The sequence below is a fragment of the Ceratotherium simum genome, chromosome 31 (genome assembly GCF_057802395.1).
Source record: "Ceratotherium simum simum isolate JZ-2026a chromosome 31, ASM5780239v1, whole genome shotgun sequence".
Lineage (NCBI taxonomy): Eukaryota > Metazoa > Chordata > Mammalia > Perissodactyla > Rhinocerotidae > Ceratotherium > Ceratotherium simum.
This window is the reverse complement of record NC_141930.1, coordinates 1,902,983-1,926,497: the sequence shown is the minus strand read 5'-3', so window position 1 is coordinate 1,926,497 and position 23,515 is coordinate 1,902,983. Positions and strand designations below refer to the sequence as shown.

The 23,515-nt window shown below is 34.6% G+C and overlaps 1 protein-coding gene across 4 annotated transcripts in view; it reads left to right on the top strand.

The window, feature by feature from the left end:
* The window catches only part of CNBD1 (cyclic nucleotide binding domain containing 1), a 301,600-nt gene that overhangs the window by 196,675 nt on the left and 81,410 nt on the right, over positions 1-23,515 (top strand). For all 4 annotated transcript variants that reach the window (XM_087420362.1, XM_087420360.1, XM_087420363.1 and 1 more), the window contains exons 6-7: positions 8,630-8,739; positions 10,471-10,621. In XM_087420362.1, coding sequence (XP_087276488.1) covers positions 8,630-8,739; positions 10,471-10,621 — 261 coding nt within the window. The remainder of the gene's footprint in view (positions 1-8,629; positions 8,740-10,470; positions 10,622-23,515) is intronic.

Genomic DNA, 23,515 nt, shown 5'->3' with positions numbered 1-23,515 from the left:
CTGAAAGGAAGAGAAGATGTTCCCAGCCCTGTGTACGCGTCAGAGATTGTTCTCTCATCATTTCCCCAGCCTTGAGTGGGTTCCTCACATTCAATCATGCTCATATACTCTCCCTGAGAGTCTGGAGGTGTTCAATAAAAGAATGATACTTAAATACCTGGAAATACTCTCTGAGGAGGGAGGGAAGAGAGAAACAGAGGGAGATGAGAGATTTGGAAACCTGAAATCAATCATCTAGAAATTGACACAATCCCAGAAATGTCTATTGCACCAGTTGGATGGCAGAGGCTTAGTCAACTCTCAGGGCAAGCAAGATGGATAGTCATGGTAGGTGGCTTCAGTCACACCCTAGCATAGCCCTGCTCTTTCCAAAGTTGTCCGCTAACCCTTCATTACACAGAAGACTAACATCCAAACTTATGAGAGTTCTGAGAGCACCAAGGCTTATGGTACAGAGAATACAGGTAAGGAAAAAATAAATACATAAAAGCAAGGCATTTTTAAACAACTAAAAGAAAAGTAAACCAAATTATGAGATCCTAAAAATAAGACCAGCATGTGTACCACAGTACGTGTATGACGCAATGCCATACAAGTCAAGGGAGGAGAGGAGTCGGGAAAGAGTCGGCCCGAATACAGAGAGTACATGAAGGATATTGACTGAAAAAGTGTCGTTTTATTTCACATTTAGAACGTCACTAGTGTCCTTCAAGAGAGTAGTCTCAGGAGTTTCAGGCAGAGGACGAAACAAGGCAGCAGTAATAAATGAATGCCTGGTGTGGATGTAGAGATGGCCAATGTGGACGACAAAACGAGTGCCCAATAAAAGGCGATGAACCTCGTATTCCTCTGGGGTATTTATCACATTGTTCTAAATGTCTTGTCTATAGTAGTAATAAAACCAACAGCCAATGAACGAAATTCTTTTCTCCGCTGACAATACTTGTAGAATTTTTGCCTCACATACGTGGAGCTCAGAAGGGTATACTCATAAATAAACTATATGAGCTCCATATGAGGAATGATAAATGAACAAGCATAAAATAATTTCACATCATTGGAAAAGCCCTTCTGGATAAAAAAGATATAATAACAAAACTATTACCAGAATATTGTAATTCAGAATTTTTGTAATTTTCCCTGTGGAAGTTGCCCTTTCTCTCAATAGATAAATAATAAATATATTGAGCTATAGAAACTTAACATAATTTTGCCTTAATTTAATTTTTTCCACTTTAATTAACGAATAATGATTGATTATAAAATAATATTTCTCTGTGAGAAAGAAATTAAATAGGGAAACTTAGAGAGGTTGAAAATAGAGACTGAATCAACCAGTCATGAAAAAGAAATTTTATGTGGCTTATAAATGTTTGTATTATGCTCAAATAGATGATAAAGGTTATGTGTATGAACCTGCATAATTTATTTTGATGTCGTTTCAGTGAATTATACCTTTTCTCTTTTTTTGAGTAGTTGCACCGTTTTAAAAGGATCTGAATAAAATTTAAAAAATATTTATGTACTGTAGCTTAAAAGCTTCTTAGATTAATAACACATTCCAAAATCAAGTCCAGATTTCACACCATATGAACAAAAAATATTGACTGCTGGCTTTTTGCATTGCATGTCACTGTGTAGATGTTCTTTTAACTCCAAAAGAGAAAAAAAAAGCAAAAAAAAAAATTGATTTGGAACCTAATAACATTTAACTCTTTTATACTTGTTTTACTTTTCATTATTTGCCTTGTCAAGTTAACTATATTTCAGTCTTTTTAAAGAACATGATTAATAGTGTTTTGTGCATGAAAGGAGGTGAATGCTAGTGGTTTAATTAAATTAAATAATTTAACTGGTTCCTTTTGTTTCTACAGTTGCATTTTTAGATTAAAATGCCAATAAGATCATCTTCAAATTTATAAAATAACATATTTTCAACACCTCTAAAAATTTGACTAAAATATCTCTGACACTGTTTTCAGTTGTCCCTGTGAATACATCTTGTGTGAGCATAATTCTGGGCTTTCAACAGAGAAAAATTATTTTGTCTAAAGTTAAAATTATGTGCCATCTCCCTTAGGTCAATGATCGATTAACAAGTTCTCAAACAATTGAAGGAATTTTTATTCATAGGAAACTGTGTGTGTTTGTGTATTACTCTGGGCATGTTTTAATGGAGAAGTAAGAAAAAATACTAGTAACTCTGTGATTAAACCTCAACACCAATTTATTTATTTTTTATTGTGGTAAAAAACACAAAACACAAGACCCCCACAACAATTTTTAGGTGTACAGAAGAGGATTGTTAACATTATGAACACAATGTTGTTCAGCAGATCTCTAGACCTTCCTTGTATGTGACTAGTTGCTTTTCCTTGCTGTTTTCAAAATTCTCTCTTTGTCTGTGACTTTTGACAGTTTCATTATGATGCGTCTCTGCAAAGGTCTTTTTAGATTTATCCTAGCTGGAATGAATTGAGCTTCTTGCATTTGTACGTCCATTTTTCTCCAATTTGAGAAGTTTTAGCTGTTACGTCTTTAGATAGGGCCTCTGCCTCTTTCTCTTCTTCATCTCCTTCTGGGATGCCTATAATGTGTATGATGTTCTATTTGATAGTGTTTCATAAGTCCCTTAGTCTCTTTTCATTTTTCTTCATTATTTCTCTTTAGCTCCTGTGCCTCAGTAATTTCAAAAGTCCTGTCTTCTAGTTGGCTGGTTCTTTCTTTTGTCTGGTCAAGGGCTGTTAATTCACTCTAGTGAATTTTTCACTTCAATTATCTCAATTCAGTCATTTTATTCTTCAGTTCTGGAATTTCTGTTTGGTTCTTTTTGATAGTTTCTATCTTCTGTTGATATTCTCATTTTGTATATGTGTGTATGTACATATCACGATTCATCACGGTGCTAGAAAAAAGAGAGGGTGATACCAGTGAATCAGATGGTAATCATACAATTGCTATATTATTTGAAATGTTTCCTTTTAAATGTTTCTGTTAGCTTAGCATCTAGTCAATCATTGGTAATGTCCCCTAAATTCTTCTTTGGTGATCAACCTCTCCTGCACAGAAGGAAGTCCTCTGTGGATCTGCCGCCTGACCCAAATATGCTCACTACTACTTTTCCTTGTGGAATAAAAATCTTGAATATAGCAATTATTAGGCTTGATTTATTCAGACTGTGGCACCATGAATCTCATTGACTTTGGTTTAAATGTCAGTCCTTTCCTCAAAACTGTCTCCTTTATTACATCAACAAGAGGCAGTTTCCATTTCTTAAATCAACAAATCACAGTCATATAAGAAACAATAACTAATTGGGCAAAACAATGGGAAACATCACTTAAGATATTATAAAAATTTTAAATATCCAGAAATGAACTAAGTGAGAAAAGTGCAAACCTTTTATGAGGCAAACTATACATATAACTTTTGGGGGTGGTATAAAAAAGACTTGGAAAATTAAGATTAGATTGGAATATTGTAAACATATAATTCCACCTAAACACATATATGAATTGAATAGAATGTCTGGGAAAATCTTGACAGGATACTCTATGACTTGAAAAGAAAATTCTAGGTATCAGTCAGGGTTCTGGCAGTAAACAGATAGCATATTAAATGGGAGTGATGGACAGAGATTAAGGAAGGGACCACTTACCAGGTGAGGGTAAGGTTAAGGGAAAGTAATGGAGGATGGTGAGGCACCAGAGACTTTCAATAGTAGAGAACCACTACCACGTCTAGGTCTGAAGGGGGAAGGGGAGGGAGGAATGGTGGGCATCTGACTACGCTTGTAGCTACAGCTCTTTCCTGTAGGTAGGGTCTTTGGTACAGGTGTTCAGCATCTGTACACAGTGGTGCATCAGGGAGGTGGATGGGAGAATAAGCACCTCAAATTCTCCTTTCTGTAATCTTCTTCCTTTGTCTCCCATTGGCCAAATTCAACCAAAAGTCAAAGGATGAGGGAGGCTGGCTGATGAGGTGTACGAACATGGACATTCCAAGGCAAACAGCACCATAGAGAGAATTAGTAGATCTGAAGGGACAAACATAAAATATTGAGCATTACAATTTTCTCTAGATGAGCAAACACACAATATGCTCCAAGAAAATTTTGGCAAAATTTCAGTGGTAAAAGTTATCTCACGGTTATTGTAACATATTCTAATGTTAAAATAATTAAAAGAGTGTTAGAGCACAGGATCACAACAAAGTAACTGGAGAAAACCTTCATGATTTTATATCAATTTATGCCTGATAGCAGGGACATTTCAAATTGATGGGGATACGATGGAATTTTCAATTTTGGGGGGACTTTTATCCATTTGAGATAAAAATTCTTACCTCATACATTATTCAAATTATAAATCATAGGAAACATTTAAATGCAAAAATCCTATAAATTTATTGACTTAAAATATAGAATTATTTTATTAGTAATAATCTTCTCAATCTTGAATTTATGAAGAGAATTTTAACATGTTTGACCACACACAAAATGGTAAAAACTATGTGGTAAAATTACAAACAAATTAAATCATTCTTAGGAAACCAGAAGTAAATATTTGCAAGGTATGTAATGGTGAAGATTAAGTAACATAATCTGTGAAAAATTACTACAGATAAATAAGAAAAGACAAAGAGCCCAGTATTAAAGGCTTGGCATCAAATCTTGATAATCCCTCCTGCCTTGAACTGCGAAATGGCTCCAAGCCCCCGCATTTGTCCTGTCTTAGAGACTAGGAGGGGGAGGAAGAATTGAAAATGTGGGGAGAATGCGGAAGAGAGAGGAGGAAAAGAGAATCCAACACCAAGTCTGGCGCTTCCTCATCTGCCCTATTTTGTAACGAGTAACCAGTCATGTTCTGTTATTTTCTGTGAAATCATTCAATAAATGATTATTTTAGTAAGTTCTTTACTTGAAATAGCTTCTGAGGCATGTTCAAAGTCAGAAATTTCTTCTGTCCATATTTCTCTGGATTTCCTCTTTCAATAATTAATAGAGTTATGTATAACTTTTTTCCATATCACGAATTTGTGAGATTAGAGAAATGTCCATTTATTTTTTAATTTCTTATGCAAAGTGACAGATAATTATACATGAGGATATTTTATATATAGTATTCATATTGTAGAATAATGACCTATTTTAATGTGCCATAAATTCGGAAGTCTTAGTATAATTGGAAATTAGATAATCAAAGATCAATTCTTCTGACACTTATTTCTATTCAGGGTTTGCCTCTATTTAGCCACAAGTGCTCTTTATCTGCCAATAAATATACTTTTTTTTAATAATGAAGAGGTAATCTTTAATATTGGTTTAAGTTTTTTTAGTATGAACCCTACAGAAATATTCAATAAATGCAAAGTCCTTTCTTAGCAACATTATGAAAGCAAACTAAATATATTCATAAGGAAAATATGCTCAGAAAAATTTCCCTAAATGGAAAATAAAGTTCACATATAGTGTTAACTAGTACTCTACCTTTATATCCTTCTTTTTCAAGTAGTCTAGTTTTACAAGGAGAACTAGTATCCATTCAGCTAAGACCTGTCCTGCTTGAAACTGCAACAGTCTTACTGATCCTCAGATGCACTTCTGCTCCAAGACTGTGTCTTGGTCTGTTAGGCTAATGCACTGGGGTTTATCTTCATTAAGAAGATGCCCTTTAACAATCTTTCTAATCACTAATTTCCATTTAAACGGAGACCTTAACTGTCCCCGTGCTGATGCTAATAGCCAACAGGAAATTATTCTTCCTATCATGACTTCTAACTGATCTGAAAATTGGAATAAAATAGTTTTACTAGACTTGTGACTATTTCCTGGCATATGATAAACAATAGAAAGAAAAAGAACAATGTCTGATATTCAGTTTCTGAAAATCCTTCTGATTTTCTTCTCGCTCTAATTTACCTTTAAGATAGAACCAAGTTTGTTCTTTTCATAATCGTCTAATGCTTTCAGGTTTTAGAATATGAGTCTGAGTTTTGATGGGGCTCTTTAAAACCTAATTTTTAAGCATGATTCAACTTTATTTCCTGAACATTAATGAATATGACCTTTAAATAATAAGGAATAAAATTTCTTCTATATAGTCCATAGCTAAATTGTTTCCTTTAAAATTGTGTTATAATCTTTTGTATCTTTCTATGTTGTTTGTCATTTTCTATGTAACCCAAGAGGAGAGAGTGTGGAGATGACAATATTTATCTTAACATCACTGGCATAAGTTCTTTGTAATGAGAAGCAGGATCAAAGGCTGAATGAGTAAAGTTAGGAAACACAGTGAATAGAGGTGTTAAGAATTTTACAGGTGATTGATATAATTTTTTTCTAGTAAAAAATAGTAATATTTAAAATTTCTTTCTTAAATGTGATGATACACATTTTTTGTAATATCATTAAATTCAGGCTGCTTACCTAGATGAAAGGGGTTTTGCTGTATTGTTTTCATTAAGATAAATATTTGCTATGATTGTTATGAAAACCATAGACGATTACTCAGATTGCAAATATCCTTCTGAGGAATGAGGCTGCCTCATGAATTTTACTCAGTCGTTTGGCTTTTCCATAGTTGCCTTGCCTTCGATACAAAGAAAAATTCTCGTGGTCTTCATCCTCTTTGATATTATGTATGCTTCTCTATGATCTATATAGAACTCAAATTTTCAAGGAATGATTTATAGTAGTGCAGCTCTGAAAGTTAGGAATAACGAGTCTCTTTAATATCTAAGTGCCTCCTTTTCTTATCTATATTTGCCAGGAGGCTATATGCCTTCCTTTATATCCTACTGATTGACTAAAAGAAGTAAAAAGTCTCTACTACCATTTAACCTTTGATAGAAGAATATTTTTTACTTTTAAGAGTAGGAACTATGAGAAAACTTCCCGTTTTCTATACAATTTATACATAGTTCTACAGATATGTTGTACTTTGATATCTTAAGATAACTTTGTAATATCATTGTTTGGCTATAAAAAACATAGTACAAGACTGTAAAAGCGTTACTATAAAATCTTATTTAAGCAAAATAAATGATTGGTCATAGTAGAATAACTCTTTAATTTTTTTATTATGAAATTTGAGCTCTGAATACTATATGAAGAAAGGGAGATAACATATTCTCATAAACAATTTCAGCAAAATAATTAAAATGCCACTTAATTTATCTTCTTTTTTTGGTGAGGTAGATTGGCCCTGAGCTAACATCTGTTGCCAATCTTCCTCTTTTTGCTGGAGGAAGATTGTCCCTGGGCTAACATCTGTGCCCATCTTCCTCTGCTTTGTATGTGGGACTCTGCCACAGCATGGCTTGATGAGCAGTGTGTAGGTCAGTGCCGGGATCCAAACTCACAAACCCCGGGCCACCGAAGCGCAGCATGTGAACTTAACCACTACGCCACTGGCCCGGCCCCCACTTGATTTATCTTAAGGTATTTTTCCATTGTACTATGTTGGTGTTTATTTAATGTTTGCTTATGGTAAATTATATTTACCAATTGTTACCTTGTCCTTTTTTTGACCATAATTTTTAAAGAGCTGTGCTATTCTCCAGTTTCTTTATTATTTTAATAACATCAATAATTTTTCTCATGCTGGTATATACTCTTTTACACTGTGAAATAAATGCTTTTGAATAATTAAAAATATTTTTAATTGTCTACTTTTTTAATAAAATCATGGGAAAGATACGTATGTGTCCTTATGTTTATGTTATCACTGTTGTGTTTGGGGTTTTCAGAAAAAATATTGATATGTTTCAGAATGAACAAAGCAGAAAGTCAATCTGAAATAGTAATTTTAATTTATATATGTCCAATTGATCGCATAGATCAGGTGGTTTTTATTTAAGTTGCTTTTTAATACATTGGTAGTATTAGCCAATTCACCTTCAAGTGTATCTTGGCCTAAGGGTGGCTTCACAAACTTGAGCAAATAATAATGATATTAGCAACATGATTTACTGCGTAAAGCTGTGTGCCAGGCATCATGCTAAGTACTTTACATGCACTTCATTACCTATGTGGGGTATAGAACAAAGACGCCTAATTTTCCCATTTTAAGGATGAAAAATCTGAAGCTCAAAGAAGTTCCGTAATTTATCACTTGGGAAGTAGCAGAGTAGAGTTTCAAACCAGTCCAGTATGGCCTCAGAGCACTTGCTTTTAACAACTCCTATGTTTAGTAGAGCGCTAGGGCTGGCTCAAGGGGCAGGCTCTGAGCAGCCAATGTTCAATATTCAGGGATTTTGTGAGCTAGTTGTTAAACCATTGGCAGTTTGAAATTCACCATGGTAAGAATATTTCCACCACGAATATGGGTAAATGCTACAGATTGGGGCTTGCGCCACGCTCCTCTTCCTCTCCTCCACCACAGTCTACTAGCACAAAGCTGCCTTTACTGCCAAAGTCTTGTCAATGTGTACTTCTATATTAGGTTACAGATATAAATACCAAATGTAAATTTTTTATCATACGCCAAGTACTGCCTATAAAGTGGCATCCATTAAGAAATTTACCAATAGTTATTGAATTAGATATGTCAAGTTTTGTCATAATATATAAAATAATTTCTTATAGAGAAGAATGTGTGAAATTATGAATTATCTCTTTTATTTTCAGTGATAGTGGAAAGTGGAAATGTAATTTCTTTTGTGGCTTATATTAATTCTGGATATTGTAACATTTATAGAAGTATTATAGGATTTGTGAAACTACAATCAAAAAAAGTGGTAAGTTTTAAACTTACATATTCTCTTTAATCTACCCTAGTGAATAAAAGATATTGAACATCTTTTCATGTGCTTATTGGACATTTGTTACTTGTTTGTCTTCTTTTGTGAAATTTCTGTTCAGTTTTTTGGACTATTTTTTGTTGGGTTTCTTTTCTTCTCTTTACTGAGTTGTAAGATACAGGAATGTAAGATAAATTGTAAGATATATCAAGTTGTAAGACTTAGGAATGACCAATAAGCACGTTAAAGATGCTTAGCATCCTTATTCATCAGAGAAATGCAAATTAAACCACAACAAGGTACTACTATAAGCATATCAGATTGGCTAAAACACACTTAACAAATGACCCAGAAATTCCACTCTAGATATTTACTCAAGAGAAATGAAAATATGTGTTTACAAAAAGAATTACATGAATCTTCATAAGCCAAAAACTGTAAGTCATCCAAATGTCCATTGATGGTTGAATGGATAGAAACATTATGCTATATTCATACAAGGAATGCCATTCCTCAGCAAAAAGAACTAATGGGGCTGGCCCTGTAGTGTAGTGGTTAAGTTCACATGCTCCTCTTCGGCAGCCTGGGGTTTGCGGGTTCAGATCCCGGGCGTGGACTTACATACCACTCATCAAGCCATGCTGTGACGGCGTCCCACTAAAAAGAACTAATGAAACATACAAGAATATGGATGAATCTCAAAGCATTAGGTTGGACAAAAGTGTCAGACCCAAAAGAGTGCATTCTGTATGATTTCAGTTTTATGATGTTCTAGAAAAGGCAGAACATTAACACATAGTGGTAGAAAAGTTAGAACCAGTCCTTCTGGGTTGGTCAGGCAGTCTCCAGTGGAATTTAGTTTAATATATGAACTTACTTGAATTCTACTGTACTAGTTATATTCCATTTATATAAGTGGCAAATATTCAAGTTCGATATTGGCTTTTGAACCCAGGATACTTAGTAAAGGCTTCCACTTCTTCCGAGTTTGTCACGCTCCTACCCTGCGGGCTACACTCTGTTGTTTTTTATCTTGCTGCTCACCACCTCGTCTCTGTTTCAATACCGTTGAGCTCTCCCTGAAAAGATAATTTAGAGTTTCAACTTTTTCTCCAGAACCATGCATACCGAAAATCTTGTAGGCCGTTTTCCACAAAGTTCCTAATTGGGACCTGAATTGCTAGTTCCCTAAGTCAAGCTCATTTTCCATGTTTCTTTTTTATTTAAACAGGAAAGTCAGGGTAGAATCCCACCTTGTGCTGTTAATCCCATCACTTCTGGTCCTACCACTCTCTGCTTATTTTCTTTATTTTCTGTTAGTCCAACAAGTGTGTCTTGCAAATGGGGCTGAGGTAACAAACGGTGGTTCACAAAATATACAAAACAAAGCTACACTTACAAGATGATACCTAGGACCTTGAAAAATGGAATGAGTTCAATATTTCCCATACATCTTGGTGGATTAAAAAATTTGATTTGTAGATCACTAAATGACAGTGCTTTCAATTACCTTAGAAATGCTGAAGTTGTCTATCATTTTACTGTTGTTCTAATATAATTTAAATGTGCGTGCAAGTAAATGTTTTCTCTGATTTGAATGAAACTGCAATTTATTTTAAATACCATATACTAACACTATTTATGAACAGTGAGTTTCTGATAGTAACAATATTTAATCATTATAGGAAAGTGGTTTCATTAAGCCTCAGTTATCTATATCTCTTACAGAAAAAAATTAGAAAACTTGTTTACATGGGTCAACTTAAGGAGGAGGAGTCCTTCGGTGAGATCAGTGTTCTTCTTCAAGACCCTTTCACATGCACAGTAGTTACCGGAAAAGAGGTTGAGCTGGCGATCATTGAAGATAAGGACCTATTTGGTAAATTCATAAATGTTTTTTAACTGTTATACCATTTTATTTGATGAATTTTTTACAAGGATGGACATATTTCACAGACAGATTGGGACATTCAAATAAGTGTAGGGTACATATGTTATTTATAGAGACAATATATCCAAATATAGCCTGCTTTATAACTTCATATTCTGTCTGATTTAGTTGTGCTACTTTTAGAATATATTAGCAATATTTCAAAAGACTTTGATTCGAAATTATGAAAATCTCTCTGCTAATTCCCAAGTTACTATTAAAAGCAGCACTCTCTCCTTTTCTGAAATATCTTCTGTTTTTTCTTCTCTAAAATTATTGCTTCTGTGTTTCTGGTTCAGGTCAAGTGTGTGCTATCCTCCAAGGTACAGTCTAGATCGAGTGTGTATGAAGATCTATGGCTTGCTGTATTTAAGATTTTATCTGAAACTTTAGAGCCCTAGGAATATTAAAAGGATAATCATGCAACCACCTGTGTTTTGCCCTCCAAATATTATAAATACTCAAATAAGATATGTGATTGAGTATGAAGGGTAAAAGAATACGGGTTAATAAGTCATAACATAATAGGATATTAAATAAAAGTATAGTTTTATGTACAATAAAACTGAAAACATTAGACATTGGATAAAGGATAGAAGGTGAGAAACTCATAGAAATTAACATGGGTGAGGAATTTGCTTTAAATTATAAAGATTTTCTTGATTATCCATGTGTGATTTGACTGAACCCCTTACCCTGAATTTCAAGTATTTTTTTATGTCTCTTAGAGAATATGTACCCTCTACCTGCTTACCTCTGATTCTGCTTAACTTCAAAATCATGTGTCCATTTTTAAAATGTATAAAGTTGAAATGACGTTGATTAATTTTCTTTCCTTCTGTGACATTCAAATACAAACCACCCTCAAGGCAAATATCAATTAAAAATAATTGCTAACCACCAATTAAAGTTACAGTATGCTCACTTGATAAAGGCTAGGTTTTTCTTTTCTTGTGTTAATTGTGTTAACTGGTGCAAGGCGAATACACCGTGGAGTCTTTTAGGTAAATCAGCATTTCACACGTGCAAGTGCTACTTTCAAGCATGTGTGAGAATGTTCTTTGCTGTCTGGCAACCTGAAATTCAAATAGATGGTGTAGTATAAGCTTTAGTTGTATTTTTGTGTGTACTGTTCATATTCTAAATTTCATTCTATATTTTCTTTATTTGGAACTGATGTTTTAAAGCCTAAGTACTTAAACATTCCCTGAACAAAAATGTTCTTGAGGACTGTATTTTGCTTGTTTTGCCACAACTTATAAGGAAATAAAATATTGGATTTAATTTCAGAGTCTCTTTATTTCTGCCTTCTAATTATTTTATATTTTATTCCAAAAAAGTAAAAAAATATGTTTTAAAGGCTAAATAATCTTAATGAAAAGTTTAATGGTTAATTTTCTGAAAGGATCATCTTCACACACGAATAATGATGATCTTTAATTTTGTTTTTTCATATTACTTCATTCTGTTTCCATCTTTTCCACTCCTTTTATCATCTGATATATAGATCCATCTCTGTAAACTAGCATAGGGCAGGACCATAGAGAAAATAAAATGATCCTTGAAAAATATCAAGCTGAAGACAAATGAAAATATTAAAGTAGAATAATGAACATGAGCAAAACCCATGACATATCATCTTTCTGTCAAAATAATATTGTTGTCACTAGCTGTTATATTATATTGGTGTTAGAAATAATCATTTATATTTGAAGTGGACCATCAAAAAATAAATAAAACCAATGTGTTCCGACAGAATCCTTAGTCATATGTTGATTTTGTTGCCTATACTCTCTAATCTATTAAAGATTGTTAAATATAGAAATATTTTTTAGAATTGTGAAATATATTACTGGAAAACTAAATTAAAGTTCATATCTTTTCTCAGGTAGTCAGATCATACTCTCTCTTTGCTCCTGTATAAATCATGTTAAGGAGCCAATGTCACTTAAATGATCCAGTTCATCAACAACATTTAGTAAATACCTGAGGAAGCAATGCACTCACTGTGCCTATATCTGGAGGTAGCTGGAACAGAATCCAAAAAGCGTAAAAAACTGCATAAATGTTAAATACTTTATCTGGAGAATCATATATACAATTATCTATATACAATCATAGAGGAAGACGTGCAGTAATTAGTTTTGCAATATTTAAAAGGACTTTGAAAGCTATTTCTTTGTTCATTTAATTTGTTAACTTTGGGAAGATAGGAAATAACTTGTTTTGTAATCTAAGTGCATGCTTCTCAGATACGTTGAGCAGTTAAATAAGAATGAGAACAGTTACTATTAAGTTTAAGCAAATATGAATATACTTTTTTCGTATAATGCCACTGGAAATATGGTTTATCTGATTATTCTTTTTATGGAGGCAACGTATTTTTGTCCAGATGCAGAACTTATACCTCAAGTCATTTAGATTAAAATTATGCATACCAATTATTTTAATTTTACTGATATCTGAAATTCTCATCCTACCATTAAAACAAGTGTACTACCTTTGTAATGAGAAAAAATTGCTTTTCATATAAAAAAGTGAATTATCATTGTTATTAATTATATCTCATTCAACCATGCATGATTGAAAAAATAAGGGATAGCTATGGATTTAAACTGTCATTTTTAAATTGTCTTTCCTAAAAGGAGAATTCTGATTCCAAGGTGACATTGGTACAAACTACCTGGAAGGTTTTTTTGTTTTTAAACAAGAAGAATGTCCAAAGACTTTAATCTCTGATAATGACTCTCTTAATCAAAAGCCTAGGAAACCAGATTTTTACTATAGATAGGTCTGTTAGACATTGCAGAAGCAGTGAATATATTCTTATCGAAAAGATCTACTTCCCAACGCATCAGTATTGCTCTTCCGTGCTGAAACGAGTTATAACCAGGTGTCTCCTTGGTAACGATGTTAATCAGAAAAGCTTAAACTCTGGAACAATTTGCCACAGTAAACATGCTTCCCTTTCCCTTTTTGTTTTTTGTTTTTGCTTTATGATAAAATTTTGATGTAAAAATACATTTCCAAGTTAAAAATAAGGTATGACACTTAAAAATATTTTTTCTCTTGTGATTCTTTTTTTTACTCATTATTAACAACGTTAAAAGAAAAAATGTTAGTTAATTTGAGTAAAATTTTTGTTTTATCTTGGACAAAGTTTTGAGTGAAAAATTATATTTCATATAACTGATTCTCAGTATATTATTTTATTCCATCAGGTATTTTATAAATATATTGAAGAATAGTTTCATTAATGAGAAAACCAGCCAAATATTTTAACATCTTGCAGACATTTAAAAGTAGTTCTTACTTGGGGAAATTAAGTTTTCTTATGAAATATCACATACATATATAAATGAAGACACAATAACATTAATCAGAAAATAATGTTGACCTTGGTATTATAGTTTGATTATATATATTTAGCCACTTATAAATTTTGTGAAGTTTTTGTTTGTTTTGCTTTGTAAAAAGAAATCAATGTTTTTGCTTGAGTTTGGTTTTTCAGTAAGTTGTTTCATAAACAAAAATACTAAACCATTTCAATTTACGGATTTTTTGGACAGCAGAGTTCATTTTAGCCCATTATAGGAAAAGCAGCAGTGAGATGTCAAATACCATGTTCCTGATTTCAGATTTACTGATGCCCTACCTTCTACTGCACATGGAACCACGTGTTGTTCTACTAATAGATGTAATTCTTGATAAATCACGTATTCAGTGATTTGAAGGTTCTATATTTGCATTACCATGCCATGATCCTCAACAATAAGGTCTACTTGTGAGTTGGATTATTTGCTATTGGTAAAAATTATCTCACACAATTTTGACATATTTAGTTTAAAAAGCTTAAATATGATAATTTTGCATTCCTATGGCAGAAAAATTTTAAAACTAATATTAGTCTGGGTTTGTGGATGCCTCTATTAAAATATAATCACAAAAAAATACTGAATACACGATAAATAACTGGTTTGTTAACAAGTTCAACTTACAGGAAGCATTCACAAAGCAATTTTATGTCTCCCACTTTCTTTGATATTTTTTCAGTGAGAGACGTTCTTCCGCTCCCCTTTGGAAACTTAGTCTAATGATGTTATGATCACTGTTAAGTCATAAAATACCCTATAAGGCATTTTTAGTTGGCAAATTGAGATATTAATACATCTAGCCTATGAGAAGCATGTATCCAAACTTGATTTAAGGTTGATGGGCTTGCTACACGCTTGTATTAGTTTTGTGTTGCTACATTACAAATTCCCATAAATTTAGCAGCTTAAACAAGACTCATGTATTATCTCAGTTTTGTAGTTAGATCTCTGGGCAGGTTCGCTTGGGTTCTGTTCTCAAGTCTCACAAGACTGAAATCAGTGTCAATCGCACGGGGCTCCATTCTGGAGGCTCTGGAGAAGACTCTACTTCCAAGCTCATTTGGTTTGGCAGAATTCACTTCCTTTCACTGTAGAGCTGATGTGCCTGTTTCCTTGCTGGTTGTCAGCTGGGAGTCAGTGTTGGCCACTAAAGTCTGCCCCATCCACATGGCCCTCTCCAGCTCAGTAATGAAGAACTCCCTTCCACGGAATCTCTCTCACACTTCGAATCTCCCAGACTGCCTCTTCGCTACCAGCTGAAGAAAACTCTCTGCTTTTAAAGGGCTCATCTGATTGGGCTAGGCCCACCATGATAATCTCCATATTTTAAGGTCAACGATTAGTAACCTTAATTACATCTGCAAGACTCTGCTGTACAATACAAATAGTCATGGAAATCACATCGTGATCACGGAGGCCACCTTAGAGTTCTGCTCCCACACCATTGGAGGCACGCTAAGTATCTTTGCTTCCTCACCCCATCCATCCCCAGCTCTCCTCCTGTGGTTTCTGCTCTCTCTGCCCTGGGGCCGATTTGGGGACTGGGGAGAAGAAGACGGCAAAGAAGTGATAAGGGGAGTGAAAATGTTCTTAATTGATCACTACTGTTGTAAATTGGCTTCTCACTCTCTGTGCTTGACAATGGTTTCAAGCTAACCACTTCCTAGTGAGCACCTTCAAGGGTTTTTAGAAATTCCTTAATGTTGGAAAGGAATCTTTCTCTTGTAATTCCTTAATAGGAGTAACACATTTCCTTCCCAGGAATCCAGGGATAATTTCAGGTTTCCTCTGCTGAGGCCACTTCACTGCCACCTCCCTCATCCCCAATGCAACCCAGTTAGGACTCCATTCTGGCTGTCTTTTGTGCAGGAGTCTACATTTGGTCTTCCAGGAAAGTCTGCTTAGGAAAACACTCATGTTCTTCACCCTGGCAAACTTTGAGATGGTGGGTAAGTTCCAAAGCAGCCACTGACATAGCTTGTCTATCAGCAGTCAGCTAGCCTGTCTCTTACCTTTAGAGTTCTCAAGGGGTGGTCAGACAGTAGCGTAGTGTGGCTTTTGAAATCTGGAAATGCATTTCAAGCTTTCCAGCTGGTCCTGTGGAAGGTTCTCACTTTTGATTGGATGATGCAGAGATATTTCTCATCACAGCCCCTTTCGGAATGGGATGGTGAGGTTTAGAACAGAATTTTTCAGAGAAATTGTCTTCTCAATTCTCTAACAACCTCCATTCACAATAATTTTATACCCTTATTGTGGTTGAGGGACTTTGGAGATTTCTAGTTCTCCTCATCTACTTAAAAAAATTAGTACGTTGTTATGAAATACTGCCTTAGGGTCTAAGCTGATTTTCTCACTAAGTATTTCCTCTAAGACTCTGCGCTAAGTCCCACACCGACTGGGCCACTGTGTTGAACAACATTTCATTGTCTTCTATTGTATTCCATGTGAACTCTCGAAGATAAGCAAAGTTGTAGTACTGCCAAATCTTATCAATTCTCCCTCCTAAATATCCCTTAAATTTCCTTCCTCATTTTTATATCCAACATTGTCTTAGTTCATGATTTAATCATCTTTTACTTAGAATTTTCAGTAGTCACTTAATTAGTCTCCCTGTCTCTGGCTTTATCATCTCTAATCCATTACTCATATTGCCCCCTAATTAAACTTTCTAAAATGCAAATTGGTTAGTTTTCCCTTACTTGAAGGCTTTGTATCGACTCCCATCATCTATAGCAGGGCTTCTTAATGTCTTCATCATGAAACACAAAAATCATAATATTTTAAAGAAATTTGGGGTAAATAGAAGAAGCTACTTTGTTTTCGATCAAAATTATGGCCCGTCAGACTCCATGCATCTCAGTCCCATCTGGGTGCAAGAGAACTGGGGTCAGTATCTCTGCACACCTTCACCCCTTGTTAGCCACTGATCGGGGAGCTTGGAACTATACAGAAAAGTTGAAAGTTCTTAAGATGGCTTACAAGATCCAGTGCAATATGGACTCCAACAAACTACTTATCTCTTCATTCTCACCACTTAACTCTCTAGCAATATTGAATTAAGTATAATTTCCTGAAAATGCCATGTTGTTTCATGCTTCTGTCTATTCTATTGCCTTTCTCTGGAGTGGTTTTTCTCTCCTTTACCAGCTGGAAAACCATTATTTATACTTCTAAATTCTAAATATTAGAATTCACCTCTTTCCAGGGAGGTTTTTCTTACAAATGACTCTCGCTAAACATATCACAGTGTTTTATTTTATCTCTACATATCTGCTTTTTCTAGTAGACTTTAAACTCAAAAGACAACATTCCCAGCTTTGTTCACAACGTATGCTCAGTGAATGACGAAGGAGGAATGGAGTCCTTCTTCTCTTGAAAGTTGTACCGGTGCCTTGAGATCATGTCAGGCCTTTGACACACTGACACTCCTGTAAAATACACAAAGAATACTTTACTGAATATCACTCTTTTACTATTTTTACATATTGCTTTATGTAACTACTATTATACAATTTCCAGTCCAATCGTTGTTTATGTCTTATCCTGATAATTGGATTATAAATTTCTTGAGGACAAGAAATATCTTGTAGCACCCAGGTCCTTCCTGGATAAACAGGAAATATTTTTAAATACTTGTTGACAAACCCACTGATTTCCAAATACCTTCATAAAGTCTGGGTTAGTTTTGTGATGTAGGGTTACTACTGATAGTGTCCCCAGAGTGGAGTTTTGGAAGATTATGCTAGGTAGACAAGAACCTATGATTTTATAAACACTGATGACACCGAAGATTGGTCAATCCAACAATAGCTCTTTGTTATACGATACTTTATTTGTCCACAAATAAGTGGTCTCCTTCATTTCCCAGTGCTCTTACATATCAATAATCTACCGCATTATAAAAATTCCAAAACTTTTATGCAGCAAAATTCTTAATGATGTAAGTTCAATCAGTTTACATATGGTAATTTTTCATTAGATTTCCGGAACAAGTTTATCTTTTTTTGTGAAATTGTATGCTTCCTTTTTATAGGTGATCCAATCCATGATATTTTCCACTTTTCCTAGATTCCCAGAAAGAACGTGTCCACTTTGCCTTTAATTGTAGTAGCTTCCTTTACTTAGGTAAACTCATGTTATTATTTCTTCATTTCTCTCCCTACTTTCCATTTCTTCTACTATAATCAATTTTTAGTTATGACTACATATTTACCTTATATCAGATTCATTCTTATAGTAGGTAGATTATAAATTAAAAAAAATATATAACTGCATCAAGTATCTGATATAAAAGTAGAGGGATGAATTATTTCAATAATAAAGAAAGGCAGTGTTTACATATTTTTTTAACTAATGGGTTTAAATATTGCCTGGTATTTTTCTTGCAAGAAAAAAGCAAGTATTATTGGAAACTAGATTTCCCTGAAGATGATGATTAATGACCAATACTTCTACTGACTCAGAATTATAGAAGTATCAGCTCAATGGATTTAGGTGAAGCCACCAGCCACCTAGGTGATATTGAAATATGTAGTTGACTCTGACTACAAATATAATCTGAAATGCAGCCAGGCAGAATTTTGGTTTCAAGGCATTATCACAAGTAGAATTCATCGTGCATCTTTTGCTTACTTGGACATGAAGCATTTTGATAACAGTACTTAGTTCAGTTTTAATCCTTAACCTCCATAATTCTGATTATTCAATCTTGGAATTATATGATGTCTTAATCATGAATTCATTTTCAGCAAGGAATTTAAATGGCGGGTCATATAAAGTTATGGTATGTATTATCTTCACTTAGAAAATGCTTGTATGCCTCAAAATTGTAATTAGCTGTAAATAAAGGGAAATTATTATAAATTTTAGGCTAATGGGAAATTATCAAGTCATGCCAGAGTGCTTTGCTGGTTTAGCAGACAATACAATATTAATCAGATGTCAAGTCCAAACCAACCCAAAGATTGATGAAAACCCATATTTCTTAAACTTATCTTTAGAATTGGTTCACATAAAACTTCAAGCCAAGTTTCTCTGTAAACCCTATGCTTCAATATTTTTAGGGAGACGCCAAATCTATGTATACATGAATATAATTTTATAAACTTATATTTACATCGTATTTCCTAATAAGTTTTAATATTTATATTGCAAAAGCTTTTTTAATTGTTAGAAACTACAATAGTTTGCATCTGAGCAATTCAGGGTTACAGCTTCTGATAATTCCAACCATACTTTCAAAGTATAGTATTTTTATCTTTCTGTTATTTATAATGTTTGGCAAAAATAATCCCCTGTAAAATTCTGATCCCTTATAAAATAATTCATGAAAAAGAAAATCAGAATGTAGGCAATACTGTGCCCCATCAATATGTACATGGCAGTTATATCCAGTATGTAATATAACCACTGAAATATAATAATTAAAATGAATATTTATGCTGCACTTCATCTGTCTTGTATTGTGCCATAGTGTTTTTCTACAGCATTTCTCATATTGCATCTTGGCTGATTGCTAAATATTTACTGTCACTCAATTTTTAAGAAAGCATTTAATTGAGTAAAATGTCTTGTAAGTAATTCAATAAAATCACTTATATTTACAGAGTTATGCACAAATAATAAAAATATTACATTTTAAAATCTGATTCCTCGGACCAAGATCTTAATAAGGACAATTTTAGTAAAATAAACTGTCACTGAGGACTTTTGTTCTCATGTCAATATTTACTTCTCTGTCGTGCTCTAGACTGGTACGACTGATGGCAGAGGTTGACTAGAGGTTCAACAATCTCCCTTTTCTCCTCCTGAGCACAGAGGAAGGTTAAATTCCCCAGCCTGTCTTGCAGTTAGGTTGGATCAATGTAACTGGCTCTGGTTAATAGAATAGAGGGAAATTATTATAGCCTGGCCATGAAAGAGATGATCTTCCATGATCTCACTCACTCTTTGGAAGTGAAGGCTCCAAGATAGCAGAATTACATGATGGTGGGAACCTGAGTCCTGGGATCCTGCTCTTGGATGGAACTGCCCAGAATAGCTCAGCCAGGAACATCTGTATTAGACTTTATGAAAGTGATAAATAAACATTTGTTGAATTAAGCAACCAAGATTTTAGTTTGTTTGTTATAGCAACCAGCAAGTGCTACCCTGAGTCACACCCCTGGCAAAAATGCAAGATTTTCTCAGAAGTTCTTAGAAAAGTAAAAATTCCCAAATTAGGAGTTAAAATGAATATGCTTTTCATGATTATTCTTTTATTCTTAACATTTAGAAATTTTCTACTCAAAAAGAATTTCAAGGCACATTTAGGAATAAGAATATATGTGTGCATAGAGAAGATATATGCTAAGTTTTAGAATTAGTTTTGGATAATATTGTTATAAGAACATCATATATGCAAGAGATGGCAGAAACATAAATTCAACTGTTTTAAAAAATTAATGCACTTTAAAAATCCCCTGACAAAATCTTTTAAAAATAGCTTATACTTTAGTTACATATTTCCAGAACACAGCCACTGCCCTCAAGTATACTGTGTGGCATCTGTTAACACACAGGGAAATAAGCAGAATTTGGTATATTTCAAAGAGAATGCAAAAAGTTAGACAAATTAATAATCAAAATTAGCCTCAATAGACTATGTCTGATAAACATTCACCAAATTTAATAGAAAATGAACTAGAAATATTTGCAGACAAGGTTACCAGTAAATCTACTGAGAAAGTTCACAATGGCCATCTTTTCCAAAGGCATAGAATTCATTGTAAGTCAGTCTTTATATTCAGTGTAGGCATTACACAGATTCTCTTTTCTTAGTATGTTGTATCACAGGGACTGAATTAAGGCTATTAGATTGAAATCTTGGCTTAGAAACCATTTCAAACTCGGAAAGAAAAGAATGAAATGCATTATAACATGCAAAACAAAACTTTCATTCTTTATTTGTTTTTTAAATGCCTTTGCACATATAAACTTCCACAAAATTGCTTATAGTTACCATATATTAGAAGTTAAACTTGAGTTAAAATTTTCAAGGTTTATTCAATACATATACACTCATGTGTATACAATAACACTCATGTGTTGGTATTTTACTGGAGTTGGTAAAATGAGACAGATATAAAAAAGTAACAGAATATCTAAAATAAATTAACAAACATTCATACAAATAACCTCTATAGGAATTTAGAACAAAGACACTCTGGGAATGTAGGTTTTGACCTGGGACTTGAAAGCAGATTGGGTCAGAAAGTGAATAGGGAGAAGGCATTGTTTTTTTAACTCAGTGGTGAATCAGAAAGGGCGGACACAGGAATCAGGAATGCATAATTGGAGAATAGGAATTAGGACTCAAGAGAAGATTATCTGGGCAACACAAGATCAGGAAATAAGATTAAAATTTATGTGGAGAAATGGGTGAAGATCCTGCCAAGGGCCTTAAAAAATCAAAATGGAACAAGAAGAATAAAATAGAATTTGGTAGTTTGCCAAAGTCTTTGGTGACTGAGATGCTGCCTGCATACTTTTACAGAGTGAGATCAGCATCCAGCTCAAAAGGTGAGTGCATGTAACTTTGCAGGCAGAGGCAGTTCTTGTCACATGGTCAAGGATAGGTAAATTCAAGGGAAAATGAAGAAGGCATTTTTTGCCAACTTCCATATTTGATAATAAGGGTTGAACAAAGGATGTCCAAATTCATCCATCCATCCATCCACCCATCCATCCATCCATCCATCCATCCATCCATCCATCCATCCTTGCATCCATCCATCCTTCCATCCACCCATCCATCAGTCAGTTAACAAATCATTTTGAGCACCTACAGTATCCAGGCACTCTTCCAGTTGCCAGAGGAATGACACCCGAAAAGAACCCTAATCCCATCATTTCGTATTCTGACGAGAGAAGAGAGACAATACACAATTAAACAAACACAAAAATGAGAAACCCAATGATTATTTCAGATAATTGAGGAAAAAAAAACAACAGGCGATAGACTAGAGAGTGCTTAGAGGTACTTCTTTAGCTGCGGGGTCCTCTTCCTCTCTGAGAAGGGAATCTTCGAGGTAAGACCTGCATGCTGGGGCTCTCCTGGTGGCGCAAGCGGTCAAGTGCGTGCGCTCCGTTGCAGCGGCCCGGGGTTCACCGGTTCGGATCCCGGGCGCCCACCGACGCACAGCTTGTCAAGCCATGCTGTGGCGGCGTCCCATATAAAGTAGAGGAAGGTGGGCACGGGTGTTAGCCCAGGGTCAGTCTTACTCACAAAAAAAAAAAAGACCTGCATGCTGAAAAAGAGCCAATCAGTAGAGTGAAGATCTGGAGATAAGTGTTCCAAATTGAAGGAAGAGCAGGCACAAAAGTTCTGAGAAGGAAATGATGGTAGTATGAAGATCAGGAAGGAGACTGAAGCAGTCACGAGGGGGGAGTAAAGAGAAATCTGCAGAGGTACCGAGAAGCAGGAAGATGCAGGGTTCTCCAGGCCACGATAGGGTACAGGATTACATTCTAGCTGTAAGAGAAAAGCTTTAATAGAGTTTAGAAGGGGCTCTACAAGCATTGTCATCAATAAGCTCGGGAAACTGCCCATGTTGTAGAGCTGTATTTCAAATTAGCGTATGATAGGCTCTAAGAATTGCAGTGCACTTTTTAACCCAGGAGCTTTCAAATTTAGACCCATTTGTTTCTAATGATGTCTAGACTTGCCAGTTGAGAATGGTACAATTTGTGATTCCTTCACCTGATCTACATTATTATTCATCTGAAATAATCATTGGGTTTTCCCTTTTTGTGTCTGTTTAATTGTGTATTGTCTGTCCTGTCAGAGTTTCCCGGGGATGTGGGGTGGAAGGAGTTAAAACTACCCTGCAAACCATTTCTCTTTATTGGGGAGATGATTTCAGGGATAGAAAGAAGGCAGATGACCCATTCTAATGTCCTTGGAACTCTTAGGAAATAAACTATTGATATTTGATAGGAACAGTCCTTATCAATGGAATGATCTTTGAAAGATACCCTTAGCTAAGGTTGCTTATGGTAAACAAACCTAGGATATGTGAGGTTTAATTTTATGGGAAATATCAAATAAGATCACCTATCTGGGTATAAACTGGAAATGCTTCATAACCTAAATGTTTCCTGCTGTGTGGGGTAACTGACGTGTCTTATGTGGAGACCTCACCTGGTGTTCTGGGCTAGAAATTCCATGTCTAATGAATGATGTAATGTGCTGGGGAGCCATCATTGATACCCCGGTCGCTTCCTGCTCTACCAGTACTTGCTACCAGCTGGTATCCTTGAATTATTAGTAAGTATGTATGTCTGAGCTGACAAGTCTGACTCTTTGGTTAGCTCAGAGGAAAGGGAAAGAAAGAAAATAAAACGTAAGAAGTTGAAGATAGAGTAACTAGAGAAAGAAAGAAACTTGAATTTGCTATAACAGCTGACTTAAGCTGGAAGAAATAAA